Here is a 17,409-nt window from a genome sequence, read left to right on the forward strand (position 1 = left end):
TGTTATCATTTTTTAATTATTATTACTTCAATTCGTTAAATTTTCGATATCGATATTTCGATATTTTAAAATATCGATATTTTAGTGCCGATATAATATCGATATCGATATTGCTATCCGATATCGATATCCATATCGATATCGATATTTTGCTTTCGATATCCCATCCCTACTCTGGGGTACACCAGCAGACGGTCGGAATAGGGATGAATAAACGCCGTTGTAATTTACTTGAAATAATCTGTCGGAGAGATAAGAACGGATAATGAGGAAGTATGTTGGGGAAAAAAGTTATGAACAAAATTATGCGTAAGGCTTGGAGTAAAATAGGTGATTTTTTTTTTTTTTTTTAATATCATTTTATATTCGTTGTCTCATAGTACCAAATGTCTTTTTTCAAAGAAATTAAAAATTAGAAATTTTCACCTGGATTTATTCGGAGGATTATTGTTATTTTAAGCTAAATGACTGCTCTTTCAGCCGATCTCGACAAAAGTTATATTTTATGTCCTTGGTAAAATGGGTTTCAAATAGGGAAAAAATTAGACGTTTTATTTCATATTTCCGGTTCTAATTCTTTTAATTAGACCTAGTTTGTGTCCTTTGGTGCAATTTATAGAGCCTTTAACCACTGCAAAGATTGGTGTAGATTTGCCGAGTAATTGGAGCTCATTTTTTTAGATTTTTAAAAAGGAATCAAAGAACGATCGAAAATGTCGGACTAAAAACTTTAATTTTCCGATTTTTTCGAAAATTCTTATTTAAGAGCTTCTTAAAGTGCTAAAAACTAATATAAACTTCGTTTCGCTCCTAAAAAATTCTTTACCACACTTTCATAGGTCAGCCGGTATCCCTTTTTCAATATTTTGAATCTTTTGAGGCACAGGGAGGGTTTTTATTTAAAAACTATTCCTATTTCTTGTAGTACATTCATGAAAATGCCTTAGATAAGAAAATTTCGTTATACGTTATTTAAAATTATTAAAACGTGTATTTCCGTCGAAAAATGAATTTTTTCATTGTCGACATACTTTCCCTTATTATATTCCATATATAAGTGAGTGAAAGTAGAAAATATTTGTAACAAAAATATATTTTATTTAGCAATAGTAAATAATGTAAATCTTGTGATAATAATTGAGTAAGCGTTCTAAAACATTTTTACCTTTGTCAGTATATATAAAGTACGAATGTGATTTAGGTATATTACTTTTAATTTTTGAACCTTTTTGATCGACTAAAAAAAACTCAAAAACGCTCTTCTCGGATTGGTAGAATTAAAAATCTAAAAAAAAAATATCCGTCCGCCCGCCGCCTACTGTCGGCTATTTTCCAAAACTACTGTGACTTCTTTTTTTTAGTTTTATAGAGTTTTGGTCACCTGACCCTTGTGTATGTTGGGCAATAGCTCCTGTACAATAGCCGAAAAACGTGTTTCTCCATTTTGTGATTTTGTGCACAATAGTTTTAATATTTTTGTTGAAAATTACTTAAACAATTTTCCTTAAAATACATTTATTTTCCGGGCGTAAAATCAATGCAAGAAAAGCAGATAAAAAACTTTATTTGTACAGAACTCAAAAGAAAAAAAAAATTAAAACAATACATTAACAACAGGTTAGATGCGCTGTATAAGAATATATAAAATTATTTGCTCTAGTTCGCTTATTACGTTTCTGAATTATCTATTTGTATATATACAGATAATTGGCATTAAGTTAATTTGAAGGAAATAGTGGGGGCTGCGGTTAAGAAGGAATAAAAATAGTATTAACTATTTATTTTTTGCCGACGTTTCGACCTACATTGTAGGTCTTCATCAGGAATATTATGTGTGAATGTAAACAGAGACCCCTCAAGACCCAGTTTGAGGCGTGTCGATATGTCTGTGTACCATTAAATGAACTTTAATATCAGTTAGATATTATTCTCACTGAAATAGTTTGACCAGGCTTAAATGACAAATTTTTAAACATATTCCACCAAAGCACCTTTAATTTTCTTTATATGAAAAAAATAAAATAAACAGTTCTCAGTGTTAGGAATAATCAACAATAATACAAAATATTGAAGAATTTTATGAATAACTGACCCAATTACAAATATTTGTCATTCTTTATATGTCAAAGAATGCATTTATAACTGTTCTTATTTAATGGAAATAGATAAAACAGCCTAAAATAAATTCATACAAGGAAGATGTTTCTGGTGCGGTCAAAATAACTCAAATTTTAAATAAATTATTTATTATGAGCCAACGTTTCGGCCCACTTTCCAGAGCTTCATTAAGGCTAAAAAAGACACATACAACTTAAATAATTTAACAAAGTAAAATAATAACATCATATGAAATATAAGTAAACTATGTGAAAATTAATATTAAAAAAAAAAAATTAAAGAAAATTATATTAATTGTCCCATATTTTACATCATTTCTAGCCATACCTTAGTTTGCTTTCATTTCATGTAATCTTATTTTCTTACTTTGTTTAGTTGTTTGTATACTTTTAGTCCTGATGTAGTGGGTCGAAACGTTGGGTTATAATAAATAGTTTATTTACTATATGCGTTATTTTGACCGCACAAGGACCATCCTCCTTTTACTAATTAGATATGGTCAATCAACAATCTTCAAAAAAATTAATTTGTTAAGAATACCAAAGAGTAAGACATATAAGTATCACTATGGGTTAAATATTTAATTATCGCGAAAAAAAATGAAGATATATCAAAGTAAAATATAATTAACTTAACAAGGTCCATTTATAACTAAAATAAACTAGGAAATATTTAACTAATTAAATTTTATCCAATTTTAGTCTCAAAAAAATTTATATTGTAATGTTATATTTTTGTGATAAATTATAATAGAGAAGGTTGACTGTTATTAAAAGTTTTAATTTTCAATTTAATGTGAAGGATTGACAAAATAGGGTGATTGTGAATTAAATTAATGACCTGCTCAGAATAGCCTGCATAAAGTTTTTTAAAATTGATGTAGTTCTAAAATTGTATTAAGATGGTCCTTGAGGATGGCCGAAACGTCGGACTTATAAAGAAATATACATTGGATAAAATTTAATTATTTAAATATTAATGACCAGTCTCAAACAAGTATAAAGATTGTATATATAGATATTTTTTGATAATTAGGTATTCCATTTATATCTTTAACAATTAAAGCAGTTCATTCAAAATTTATTGCTTGCTATCACACAATGTTAATTAAATCTTGAGGCATTGTCAACTGACAAAAATGTTACCTTATGTTGTAACATATGTTCTGTTGCCTTATGTTAGCAGGTGCATATCACTGCTTCGCTTGATTAGTGGCATATTTGACAAACAACAAAATATTTTATTTTGTTTGGGACATATCCTATAAATTGTACCATTCACTTTTTTGACAACCATATTAGCTTTGGGGTAGTCTACAGAGGTACAATAGTAAAGAAACTCTTGTCTGTTGTTTTTGAAACACGTCTATTTTAAAATAAAATGAAAATTTTTTTTCAGATATGCCACTAGTCATGCAAAGTATGTATATTTTATAGAATAAATCTCACAATATATTAAAAAAAAATTATAGTAATAATCAATGGAAAAATAAAAGATTCACATACCGAAACCCGGTTGCGAAGTGGTTTTCCCTTCAGGGGAGAAACCCCAACTGCACTGGGTCAGGTCCGTACCGGCGCAGGCAAACTTCTCATGGCACGAAATGCTTCTTCAAGGCCGCGATATTTCTTCTTGCTCTCTAAAAAATGACTTGAATTATTTTATCTAAACTAATAATAGACATTAATTTAATTTTACTCATTATTATCACTCAATTGATTGTTATATATTTCATTTTTGATGGGGTAAATAAACAATACACAAACCCATTTTTTTTTCTAAGAAATGTTATGAGCCTCCAACAGGATTTTATTTGTCTTTAAAATGAATAAAAACCATTTTTTAAAATTTTAATATAGATTCATATTATCATGAGGTGTTCATAGTTCACCGAAGATATACGGGGGTGCGGTTAGTAATGATACATAAATAAGTAAATCCTGTAAATAAATTATTAAACTGTACTTATATAATGAAAATGGATAAAATAACCTAAAAAAAAAATCAAAAACCAATTCTTTAAATAACAAAATGTAAGACTAATAAATAACACTATTGATTAAATTACAATATTATCTCCATTTTTCGTTTTCTTTCTTGCCTATTGTATCAAGTATATCGTTTTCGTTCACACTTTACATTAAGTTAATTTTAATTGTTTTCACTATTTATATATTTTTAATCATTACGTACATATGTCATTATGTTAATTTCAATCACTCATTATTTAAATTTTCTCCCACACTTTTCATTACGCCTATTTCTTTATTTGCATAAGCATTGTCAGATTTTTAATAACTTTTTAGCTATTAAAGCAGTGATTCCGAACAAAACCGTAGGTAATTACATTTTATAGCTAACTACGAGATCTGTACTGTTACAGCACTATCTATTAGAGATTTAGCCCATTGACAGTTTATCCCAAGACGGTCACGGGCAGAGCGTCAAGTAGCATTCAGCTTATCTCTTGCCACGCACGGCCATGTTAAGACCCTCAAACTGTCTAGTCTACCAAAGATATCTAAGACTATGGCTAGACTCATTGCTTTCTCTGTTTTCGAAGATTATTTTAACTGGAGAAGGAGACGTGGTTTAATTATACAAACCATAAAGACTTTGTGTAGTGTGCTGTTCGAAACAAATAAGTGGGGGGAAAAACGAGGAAGGAAACAAAATAATACTGCTCTATTGCCTGGATTGTGTCGTCGGCTTATGTATACAATGCTTTAAAATCTATCATACACGGACTAATTACTAACAAGGTACATATAAAACACGTTTTTTATTATATGCCGAAGTATTTCCGAACATGAAAAAACTGGACATTTTTTGAACCAGAATTCGTAATTTCACCGCACTGTGAAAGGGTTAGATAACTCCTAAGGATTTAGCGCAACTCACCAAATCTCTATTTGAAGAACGTTGCAGCTAGATACTGCTACCTACCGGTCAAAACCAAAACCATGACCCAAGAAACAATCATATTAATGATACCATCTGTAGTATATATTTTAAAGTTACATTGTATGAATATTTAATATATTATTATATTTGTAAATGCATTGTTTTGATGGATGACGACTAATTAAGGAGTTTTCTGATTCACTTTAAATTATTCTTACAAGCTATGTCTCTCACAGGTCTTTGCATTCGTGCTGGCCACTCTACGTAGCAAATTCTGTGTGTGTCTCTTTGAGCCAATAACCAAAGGCGACAACCCATCTGCCGTCTTTGTCCTTAGTTAAGTCCTCAGGATTTAAGGGGCTTCCTCATAGGACTGTAGATGTATGCTCTGTAGTTATGGGCGTAACTATTGTCGCAAGCAAATGCACCACTTTCTCAAAATACTAAAAAAAAAGCAAAAGAATAAAATTTATAATTAGATATCAAACAAAGTGTGCATTCTAGTTATTTATCTTTTTCTAATTTAGTTTACTTTGTTGCGAAACCAATAACTGCTGGTCTATAGTGTAAAATCCACTATGGGCCGGCATAGCACAACCTACCACCTAACACGTGAACTATTACTGTCATCAGGGAAACGCCGACGTTAATAATATATTTTATATTATATTTTAATGTTACACAAGGAGGGAATATGAGATAGAGCAATATTTAAAAAGCCCCTGAAATCGAAAAACGGCATCAACATTATATCATAATATATTTAAATATACATAAAGGTATTATATAACAGCATAATCTTCTGATCCACTAAAAGCAAACGTCTTACACTTAGCATTTCTCGATGGCGTCTAATAGCCCAGAGATGTAACTTGATAAACTGAAGTGCGGATTTTCCTTCTGTAGATTCTAGTGCTGTTTATAGAAACGTATATTGGACTTTTATTTCACTCTGTCTCTTCTAGATATCTTTCATTTTTTACGTAAGGACCTACGGCTAGTTCCCGTTGGTCTTACAATCCACTTCACGACTGCAGGCTAGTTCCCTGCAGAGTAAATTTTCCTTCCTGCATGGATCTACGGCTAGTTCCCGTTGTAAGCAACAGTAAATGCTAAGAAGCGGAGCTCTTAGAAGTAAATATAAATTAAGCTTCCATTAGAAAGAAAGATGGAAGAAAGTCAATGTTTAATTAAGACATCTTTCACCAAGAGGTGAAATCTACCTGATACAACAGTCCACTACCAATAAACCTGCTACTGATAAGAGGAGGAGGTACCGATGCCAACAACAAGAATACTAATCTGGAAGTGTATAATAAAAGAACTGATTCTATAACTGAAGATGGACAAGAAGCTTTGGTGAACACGGAAACGCTAGTTGAAACTTGGCCTCAAGACAAGCAAAGACCTAAGGGTAAAAGTCCACAAGAGCGCCTTCCTACCTAATCTGGAAAATGGAGGGGCTCCAAATTGGTTTCCGTTTTGTAATCTGTAAGTCTTTGAGATTTAAAGCATATTCAATTAACATAAATACATTTCTGGACCGTTCACCTCCAGAGGCCTCCCTTGAATCAAATGAGCTAAAAGACAGTATTTTATAGGTAGAAAAATACCTTAAAAGTGGAAGTAATTTTCAGTTTATAGTACATTTTATAGTCCAAGTTTTTTTTTTCCCGAATTGTTAGAGGAGTCGTTCGTTTTGGTCTGACCTCTATGAATAATATTTTTCTAACCTCTTTGAGCACACATGCTGTTGTGAAGATTTATTTACTTTTTAAAACCTCCATGTTTATAGACCGGGAAGGATTAAATTTGTCCTGTTAAATATTAATCCTTTAGCAATTTTGAAATTGATTTAACACTTCGTTTCTCATTACTTGCATTCCTTACTATGGTTCTTTCGTTTCCAGTCATCCGTATTCACCAATATGTTTTTGTTAATTCTATTTACACTATGAAATGATTTATTTTTCATCAATTGTCCACTGATGAAAACGTGATATGATTCTTAAATATTAAATTCGTCGTGTATTGACCATATCTTGCCTTGTCATCCATAAATTTTAGCATTTTATGTGCTTGTAATACTCAAAAACATGTCTTCGCCAGTCCCTGGTGGATCTATGGATCCACAAACGCAGCTTAATACTTACCATTCTTATGTGACTATGCTTGGAGATAGAAATGCCAAAGATGAAAGTAAATTGCAAGCTGCTCAAGAACTCACCGAGAATTTTGAGGTAAAGATACATGTGTAAAGTATAATATCAAGAGTCTCCATATTTATTTTATTAATAATTTGAAGCTTGATCTTGCTATTAACAATATTTCATCAGTTTGCCTTGCTTGCAATTTTTATGAAGAAACTAATCTACCTTGAGCACTTTTGTACCTCTAATAAATTCCTAATTCTGAGAACAAAGAAAGAAAAGAAAAAAATTCAAACTGAAGAAGTAAAATCTTTTTCAATGTGTTATGGTTTACTTTAATTGTTTTGATGAATTCATTTATAAGCTTTGAGCCCTAAATTTGTTAAATCATTATTATCATAATAAACCTTGTTTATATTACATGTAAATCTAGTAATTATATCAAATAATTTTACTTAGGTAATATTGACGTCACCTCAATATCCAGCATTCCTTGATCATGCCCTAAAGTCATTTATCAAAATCCTTCAAGAAGGAGAACCTTATTTTGTATCTGAGTATAGTGCAAATGTGAGTACTACAATTTTGACTAAATGTTTATTTATTATTAATTTTGAATTATGTTAATTAAACTTGATAATTTTTATGTTTTCAGCAAGTCCGAAAGCTGATTTTGGAAATGATTTATAGAATTCCTACAAACAAGTATTTAAAACCGTATGTAGAACAGCTACTTACTGTTACTTTAAAGTTGTTAGAAAGAGAAAATGAACAAACGGTTTTAGTATGCTTAAGGATAATAATAGAGTTGCATAAGCATTATCGTCCGGCTTTTAATAGTGAGGTAATTCATTTATTATTATTACCAACAGTTAGATTAGTTATAATCAATATTAAAATTAAAAGTATTTACTTAATTATTATTTTATTAAATTACACATTCTACTTTTAAATAAATTAGTTATTGAATTATTTTCATGCTATTCCTTTTTGCCTCATCCCTTGTAATCTATGAGTCTCCTTTAAGTAAAAGGCATTTTCAAGTCATATTATATGCTATTTAAACTTGTTCAAGTTTAATAATACTTTTTATGATTACCTTGACCTCTTTTCTTCATGATTTGAAATTTCTTCAAGAATTTTAATTATTATGAAATACTTTGGTTCAAATCATTTCAAAGTGTTCCAACTATAGTAGCTTGATCATATCAGAAAAGATGCTATGTTGGTGTATATTCCTTTTTGTTTTTGTAGTTAAAAACAAAAGGGTAGTTTAAAAATAATTGCTATTATATTCTGTTTCCAAATAGCAGTCATATTTGTGTCAGATCGCCTACTATTTATTGAGTTCAAAGTGTGGTTTTCTAAATTACTCAACACTTGTAGATTGTCCTAGGCCTTTCAAATAAACTGCATTATGTTAGTGTGCATTCTCTCTTACAAATCTTAAACCTTTTTACTTTTATAATTTTTTTTTTTTTTTATGAACTATATGTTTCAAGAGTGTACTATATACAATTTAGTTAATTTTCTTGAAGAATGAATTATTCTCAGCCTATGTATTTTTTTTTTAACATATGAGTAAACATGCTTACCATTGGTGATCGGCATACCCATTTCAAAATTATGTCTACCAAAAAATTTATTTTTTTCTTATTTTCCAGCTCCTACATCACTGTTGTGGAATAGACAATAATTTGAAAATTAGATAAAAAAAATAGCTTTGGCATCAAACTCTAGTGTAAATTCCAACTTAGAAATTCAGCTAGAACATTCTTAATTATAGGAAAAAAAATTACTTCATTTACACATCCTAAAGAAGGGCACTAAAGAGTTATTTGACAATTTTTAGGTATTTTAAATGAAAAATACATTTCTTGAAAATAAATAAACTACTTTATAACAATTAAGTTGATTCGTTAATATATGCTTTTGAATATGTTTAAATAAAAAGCTTTCTTCTTGTTTAAATAAAAGTTATCTTTGGCTTATACTAGCTAAATATAATAAATTATTAAAAATAAAGCAATTTTTTTTAATTAAAAATTTCTATTCTCCTTAGATCTGAAAGTGGAAATATTTACTTGAGTTTGATGCCATAGAGACTTGTGTTGAATATATTGGAAGTTTTTTGTCACTTTTTTTTTTTTTAAAGCCTCTATTTAAAATTATAGTGTGGTAGTTAAGTAAGCTGTGTGTTGAGATTTTCTTTTTCTCTGAAGCTGGGTTTCATTTTAAAACATGAATGTGGTGATTGATTTTTCGAATTTGATTCCAATTGGTATCCGCCAGGGTTTTATTGTGCTATATTAGTTGGTAATGGGGCACACCAATGGTATGTGATACAGGCCTAAATCTACACATTTACAATATTTTCAAGTGGCCATAATGCTGCTTGTTGCCACCACACTGGTGGACGTGCTGGTTGCAATGTTTGGAACAGTCCAGGAATTTAATCTTCTAGTAATTATTATAAATCAATAAAAAGATTACCTTCCCACTAATAGGCATATAAAATAAATATACCAACATTATAAAATAATCAATGTGAGACTATATGGATATTTTTTGTTATAATTGATAAACAAACCTGTCTCAAACGAGGAATTAAATTATGTATAAAGAAATTTGAACTGAATCCAGAAAGACAGAAAGGCTCGAAACAGTTCTTGAAAGAAATCCTGCAATTGGAATCACCAAAATGTAGGAGTTATAAGAAAACAAACAGTGTGAGACTATATAGATATTTTTTGTTATAATTGAATACTAACATGTTTGTAAGTTTGAAAAAAAATAAAAAATTGAAATTGAGATATTGTTCCTTAAGGTATTCATGACATTGTGTTATATGTAAAATGTTTTACCATGTTTAATGTTATAAGTATAGGATTTTGAGCAGCCCTGTTTAAAGTCATGTTAAATGTTAAATGCATAAGAGCTCCTGGCAGATTTTCAGAGCAACTTGTTTTATGTGAATGCTTGGCTGCTGATTGTCTTGTTTAAAAATGTCTAAAACAATACTTTTACAATCAAAACACAAACTATGAGCAATTAACCTAACACGACAACAAACAAAATGGTGTAGACCTCAGCTGGTCTGTTGCGTGAGGTCATTCTCCATTTAACAGACTCTCAAAAATGTTAAATTTTATATCGTTTTAACATGATAAAAGAAGGAAATATTTCTCCATTTAACATAAGTTTTTCCATTTACACGCTTTAACATGTTAAATTAAAGATCATGAATACCCCTATTAAGACATTATCCTAAGAAAATAGAGTTTTGTTCGTTCTCATTTGATAATTTAAGCTACATATAATACATTTAAAAAAAACATAGTAGGTTGGTAAAAAGGTTTTTAATTTGTAGGCCAGAATGTACTGAACACAATACAGTATATTCGAACGGCCTATGATATTGCAGTCTTAGTAATTTCAAGCATGTCTGCTGCACATTTCTGCAAATTACAAAAATCTGGTGCAGTGTATTGTAACACACAACTTTTACTTATCACCAAAAAAATATCCCCTAATTTTGTGTAGATTGGTGGGCCCATGTTGAAGTTATAGCTTGTTTTGAAAAAAAAATTTGATTTTCTGTTGTTATGATATATAATTTTATATAATATATAAATTTTGCAAAGAATCAGCAAAAGAATGAAGCTATAATGCAATAGGGAAAGATCAGGCGGACTCGGTTTTTCCTGATAGAATCGAATATTTCTATTTTTCATTTTTTCTACTTTATTTATTCATAAGATTTTTTAATATGTTTTATTTATCTATTGTTTACTATTGCTAACAATGGGAGATGGTATATTATTTCTTATAAACAAAATTGAAGGTACTTTATATTTTTTTTTTTAATTCGTCTTTTGAGCCCTGTCAGACTGTTTCAATGAGGATCAGACCTAGATAATATTAAAAACCATTTCATTCTACATTTTCATGGTGAGTTCAATCAAAATTGTTTTCGAGAAAGTTAAAAAAAATGTGAAAAATTGATCTTATAAAATGGCACTTCCGGTCTGTGGATTTTATCGAAAATGTTGCTGTTACATTACAGGCATATGCCCGTCTTAAATATGTTATTTCAGTTTAATCCTACATTTTTTGAGTTAAGTGGACCACACACAGGGACAGACCATTTTGTGAAAGTAGGTTTTTGGACTCAGAGAACCTTAAAACATGTATTTCTGTTGAAAACCCGAATTCAAAACTTTGCATCATCGCATTACTTTTCCATAGTATTTATTCTATATAAAAGTAAAATTAGTGTATGGTTTGTATTAAAAATTGCCACCATTAGGAAACCATATACAATAAAAATGTTGACAATTTTTTTTTTTTTTTAACTACTTCAAACATCAAATGAACTGACCTGTAATGTATGAATTATTTCATAAGTGGATAAGCAACCCTTTATTATTTTTTCTTTCTAGACCGGAATAGAGTGACTCACGCTACCCTCCCTTCTTTTGGTTAATGATTTCTTCATCAGTAAATATATTACATTCTGCTTAAATAATGTACTTATTTTTTTATTTCAGATTCAACACTTTTTGCAGTTTGTTAGATCAATATACAAAGATCTCCCAGATCATATGAATAAGATTTTTGAACCTAGAAGTCCAATAAGGGTGAAAGATCTCAGTGAGATTAATGTTGAAGCTCTTCTAACGGAAACATACACAATGACTCCTATTCAATGTATTAAGAAAAATCCTGACAATACCATTACTAAAAAGACGGTAAAAAATAATTATGTTTCTGTAATAGATGTACATCGCAATATCGTTAAATTATGTTATTGTTAAACATATTTTTTTTTTTTTTTTTAGTATAATCTTGTCCCTAAAGGGATTTATTCTCTAAAAGTCCTTCAGGAACTCCCAATTATTGTAGTATTGATGTATGAATTGTATAAAGAAAATGTTCGTCAAGAAGTTGATGATTACATACCAATAATCATTAAAACCATCACATTGCAACCACTAAAACAACATAGGTAATATAAAATTATTGAGAAAGTCCTTTTCTAATACATAGTATTGTAGAAGATAGTTGATCCATAGTGTGTAACATATAAAAGGGACCATCTCTCTTTTATATATTACATCAAAGAAAAATTGAAATTATGATAAAATTATTTAATGTGAGCCAATGTTTCAGGGACAAAAAAAGATACAAAAAACAAGCTAAAATAAGATAACTAAGTAAGAAAATAGATAATATAGAATAAAATTGAACTAATTATGATTTAAAATATGTGAAAACTTATATAAAAATGAACAATGAAATGTAAAGTTTAACAAGAATTAGAAAAAGGTTTTAGACAGCTGATGAAAATGGAAATAATAACAAATAAAACATAGATTAAAAAATAAATATAAACATACAGTACACACTAAAAGAGAGAAAAAGGAAAATAATAATAAAAATCTAGAATGAAGGAAATGATTTTTATTTGTATTCCCCTTTTAGTCTTTTTTTATTTGTTATTTTCGTTTTCATTAACTGCCTAAAACCTTTTTCTAATTCTTATTAAATTTTACATTTTATATAAATTTTCACATATTTTAAATCATAATTTGCCATACCTTAGTTAAATTTCATTTCATTTAATCTATTTTCTTACTTAGTTATCTTTTTATTCTTCTTTTTTGAGTTTTTTTTTTTTTACTGTACCAAGACCATCTTCCTTTCATGTATGAATTTTTAAATTTTTTTTTTTTTTTTTTATTGTTATAAAAACTTCTTAATTTTAGAATGAATCCAGCTTTCAACAAGGAAGTTTTCGTTGATTTTATGGGGGCTCAGATCAAAACGCTTTCACTTTTGGCATATATTATCCGTATTTACGAAGAAGTGGTGGGTAAGTATTCTCAACAAATGGTTGAGGGTATGTTGGGAATGTTGGCTCTTTGTCCTATGGAAGTGACTCACTTACGAAAAGAACTCTTGATTGCTGCTCGGCACATTCTAGCAACTAAACTGAAGCTAAGTAAGAGATATTTTAGTTGTTTATTTAACAATTTAATTTTTGAATATTATAAGGATGAAAATGATAAATTTTGTTTTGTATTAAAAAATTTAATGTATTATTTGCAGTATTTGTACCATATATGGAGAGGCTTTTCGATGAAGAAGTACTCCTTGGAAGAGGATGGACCACGCACGAATCTTTAAGGCCGTTAGCATATAGCACACTTGCTGATTTGGTACATCATGTTAGGCAGCAGTTACCCATGTCTGATCTCGTCAAAGCTGTGCATTTGTTCTCAAAAAATGTCCATGATGAGACATTACCAACCACGTATGATATTATTTTGTATGAATATATTGGTTTAATTTTCATTAAAGATTGACTAATACTTTTCAATTCTAGGATACAAACAATATCTTGTAAGTTACTGCTTAATCTTGTCGAGTGTATTAAGCAGCAAAGTGAAAAAGATCCATCACAAGCACAGACAGGACAAGATCTTCTCATGAGAATGCTGGAAGTGTTTGTTGTTAAGTTTAAAACTATTGCGAAACTACAACTACCAGTTTTAATTGCTAAAAGGTGTTTTTTATTTTTATTTTATAAACTTTTTCTCTTAACTCGGATGCTTTTATAAATTTATCAACTGTTCAGTTTAAAAAAATAGTAAATTATAAGATACTTATCAAATCTGGCCCTACTCACATCTATGATAATATTCAAAATAACTTTCTTCCTGTTTTCATCTCTACTTAGATGCTAGAGACGTTGGGCCTACGTATAAACTAATGAGTTTACTTATCAGCCCAAAACCATTAATTGTAATTTTACATTACTCAAAAGATATTTTTTTAAACAAATACAAGGGTTGCTATTTATATTTCTGACCTAATAATGGGAAAACTAATATTTATGATCGAAATTAGTTTTATTGTTTATCAAAATATTCTCCACATAGGTCAATAAACTGTTGCATAAATTTGAACCAATTTTTGAAGCACTTTTTCCACTCTGATTGAGGTAGCTCCAAAACATGCGTTTTGAACGCATGAACTGCTTCTTGGGGTATCGAAAATCATTGACACTAATTTATTTTATGTGTAAGAATAAAAAAAATTCATTGGGTGTTTAATCAGGGCTGTACGGTGGATGAATCATCATTTGATGTTTGGCCAATCAAAAATTCCTTTTTTTGAGAGCTCACATTATCATGATGAAGAATGATTTGCCTCTTCTTGTGCTTTTTTAAAATTTTACTTAAGAAATTTTGCAAACAAATTTCTTGTACTTTCATGTACCATTCAGAATTGATCATTATTTATCTTTATAACAGTACTGTCTCCATGTGACTGGTAATGCCAAATAAGCATGCAATCATTTGCTTTGATGTGGTTGTTCCACGAACAACTTTTGTTCTGTAAACAACACAAATCGTGCAGAAATAAAAAGTCCAATAGAAACTTCAGAGGGCACCTACATGCCTACACATAGTTTTTCCAAGGCCAGAAATATAAATACCAACTTACGTATTCTCTACAAAAACCTAAGCGAATATATATAACAACACACTGCCACACCTCCTAAAAACATTTGACCATTCTGTGGATAAGGAATGCAGTCCAAGCATTTTTTTAATTGGTATTTGTTCTCCATCTCCCACTGAGTAGAGCTAAAGGGAGAATGCTAAGTTTTAAGCTCAGCCCTTCTGTTGTTGTATTCACACATTTGCTGATTACCTTCTTATGTTGGATTCTAATGATTTAGACCTCAAGAAAGAAATCTTTATTCCTTTAAAGCTAAACCTACTGAATTATAGAATCCTTATATTTAAAACTCTTGACGGAAGTCAAAGTAGTTTCTGACCTTCTATCTCTGTTTTTATTCTTCTCTTATGTGTAAACCTTTCCAACTGCTCTGGAAAAAAAAAAGTAAGGATTGTTAATGAACATCCTCTATACTTCTCTTAGTAATGTCTTAGAAATGAGAACCAGTATTGCAGAGGAATCAATGTGTAGTATGTTGCGCAATACTAGATAAATCAGATAAACAAGAGAACATGAACTATGATTTGGATGGTATTATTTCTTTGACGGGACTCCACAGCTTTTAGCACCTAAAAAGGTGAAATATGCCCCAATTTCCCTGCACCTACCTGATTTTTCTTGTTGTAGGAAACAAACTATAGTCTTTTCTCACCCTGTCCATGTCAGATGATACTGTTTATAAATATTAAGCTATTGAAATAATTTAATTAAAATCGTTTTGTAACTTATGATAATATTAACACAATTTTATTAGTAAGCAAACTGAAGTTCAGAAGCAAGTTGTGCAAGCTGTTACTGCAACAGTTCCAACTTCTGGAGTGTCGTCTCTTATACAAGTGAAGAAGGAAGAACCTGAACTTGGTAATATTTATATTTCAATCAAATTTTGAATAATAGAAGACACTTATTACCCTTTTTAAAAAAAAAATGTCTTGGGAAATCTATTATAAATACTTCTATAAATACTATATAATATACTATGTATTATAATATATAGTATATGTATATTATTAATATATTATGTACTACTGTACTATTTAATATACTATATATATATAATTGATATATTATAATATACTATACTATATTATAAATCTTTTGAACTTTTAGATACAAAAGTGGAAGAAAAAGAGCCCACCAAATGTAAATTTGGTTTCCCAACATCACAAGCCAATGCTTACACGGTTAGCGACTGTAGGGGACTAGTTAAAACCTTAGTTTGTGGAGTAAAGACTATAACGTGGCGCTTTAAGGTGACATATTTACTAGTATAAATTCTAAGAGGAAGAAAACGTTTTTGTTTGTTATTTGTTTTATATTTATTTTTAGTTATAAGTTTCTACATATTTTTATTTATTTATATTTGCTCTATATTTAGACCTAAAATTTGTGTTTATTATTTTTTTTTTTTCTTTTATTTAATTTTATTTATTTATTTTTTCAAATTTCAAACTTTTTCTTAAACTGTTTGAATATAGTTGACAGTTTTCTACCATTGCCAATTATGTGAATGATTCAAGATTCTACACTCAGTAAATATTCTGCCTCTGTGATCAATGTAGCTATTTTCAGTTATGAAAAGAAGTTAATTTACAGCTGTCAGTTGATTACTGTCAAGAGCTACTGTTTATATCAGTGGGTGCATATTTGGAGGCAGAACTTCGGTTTTTTCAAGTCATTCATGGTTTCTACTTCTTGTGAAGATCATGATCAATTTTGATCCTTTGAAACATTTTTTCTTTAAATAAACCAGCTTTCATTTGTCATTGGCTGCCTCGTCCTGTTTAGTCATATTATTTTCATCAGTAATTTAGTACTGCCACACTAGGTTTCTCTTTTTCTTATCACACTCACTTCTCTCCCTCTCCCTCCCATACTGTTGTTTTGTTTTATGCTGATGTGCCATCAATAGTGGTTTTTATATATCTCCTTTGTTGTGTCCCAGAGGAGTCTTCTCTATGCTCTCAAATCTATTAATGTAAATATTCATACTTGTCTTCACTCTCCCATAACATGTTATTTATGGTTAGGACAAAAAAATGGAAAATATATGTGTACAGTTTGAGCCTTTGGAATCGTGGCATAAATTATTTAATCTTGTGAATTATTCATGTAATCATTTTGTTATTACTAGATGTAATAATAATGTAACAACTAAACATTATAAATTTTCTTTTCTTAAGTACTAAACCAATTCTATAATAACTGCTGTTACAAAGGAATATTTAATGACTGACAAGGTTTATGCAGGGTGTTTAAAAAGGGTTGCTATTTATTAGTTAATTAAATTAAAAACTTTAGGTCTCCAAGGAAACTAATTTAGTTAATAAATAATAATTAGGGCATGATGGAAAATCGTTTATCAAAAATAATATTGTCCTAATGGCATTAAAAAAGAAATGCTATTTATTCTTTAATTTACTAGGATCCTACTTGAGTGCTGGAGAGAAGGGCAGACCTGGACAGAAGGCAATGGAAACCTGTTAGTCAAATTTTAGTTAAGGAACCCTTTAATGATCAAATGCGTGCTTTCTGTGTTCGAATAGCTCAAAGGATTTAGTTGCTGCTAAAGTTTTACATGAACACAGTTGCATTAACCTGCCCTTTGCCCACCCCCAGCACCTCCACGTTGTTTAGTAATTTGAAGGATAAATAATTCTCTCTCCCATTTTGACAATATTATTTTTAGTACTCCATCTTCTCCTCA

General features: G+C 29.7%; 1 protein-coding gene across 1 annotated transcript in view; it reads left to right on the plus strand.

The window, feature by feature from the left end:
- The first annotated feature begins 6,782 nt into the window (after window positions 1–6,782).
- Window positions 6,783–17,409, plus strand: part of Nipped-A (Transcription-associated protein Nipped-A) — an 89,820-nt gene continuing 79,193 nt past the window's right edge. The window contains exons 1-10 of the mRNA XM_014429166.3: window positions 6,783–7,262; window positions 7,632–7,742; window positions 7,828–8,016; window positions 11,723–11,923; window positions 12,014–12,180; window positions 12,941–13,176; window positions 13,284–13,488; window positions 13,561–13,740; window positions 15,457–15,563; window positions 15,813–15,955. Coding sequence (XP_014284652.1) covers window positions 7,119–7,262; window positions 7,632–7,742; window positions 7,828–8,016; window positions 11,723–11,923; window positions 12,014–12,180; window positions 12,941–13,176; window positions 13,284–13,488; window positions 13,561–13,740; window positions 15,457–15,563; window positions 15,813–15,955 — 1,683 coding nt within the window. The 5' untranslated portion in view covers window positions 6,783–7,118. The remainder of the gene's footprint in view (window positions 7,263–7,631; window positions 7,743–7,827; window positions 8,017–11,722; window positions 11,924–12,013; window positions 12,181–12,940; window positions 13,177–13,283; window positions 13,489–13,560; window positions 13,741–15,456; window positions 15,564–15,812; window positions 15,956–17,409) is intronic.

Source organism: Halyomorpha halys, unplaced genomic scaffold, assembly GCF_000696795.3.
Source record: "Halyomorpha halys isolate HHAL.00 unplaced genomic scaffold, Hhal_1.1 Scaffold770.1, whole genome shotgun sequence".
NCBI lineage: Eukaryota > Metazoa > Arthropoda > Insecta > Hemiptera > Pentatomidae > Halyomorpha > Halyomorpha halys.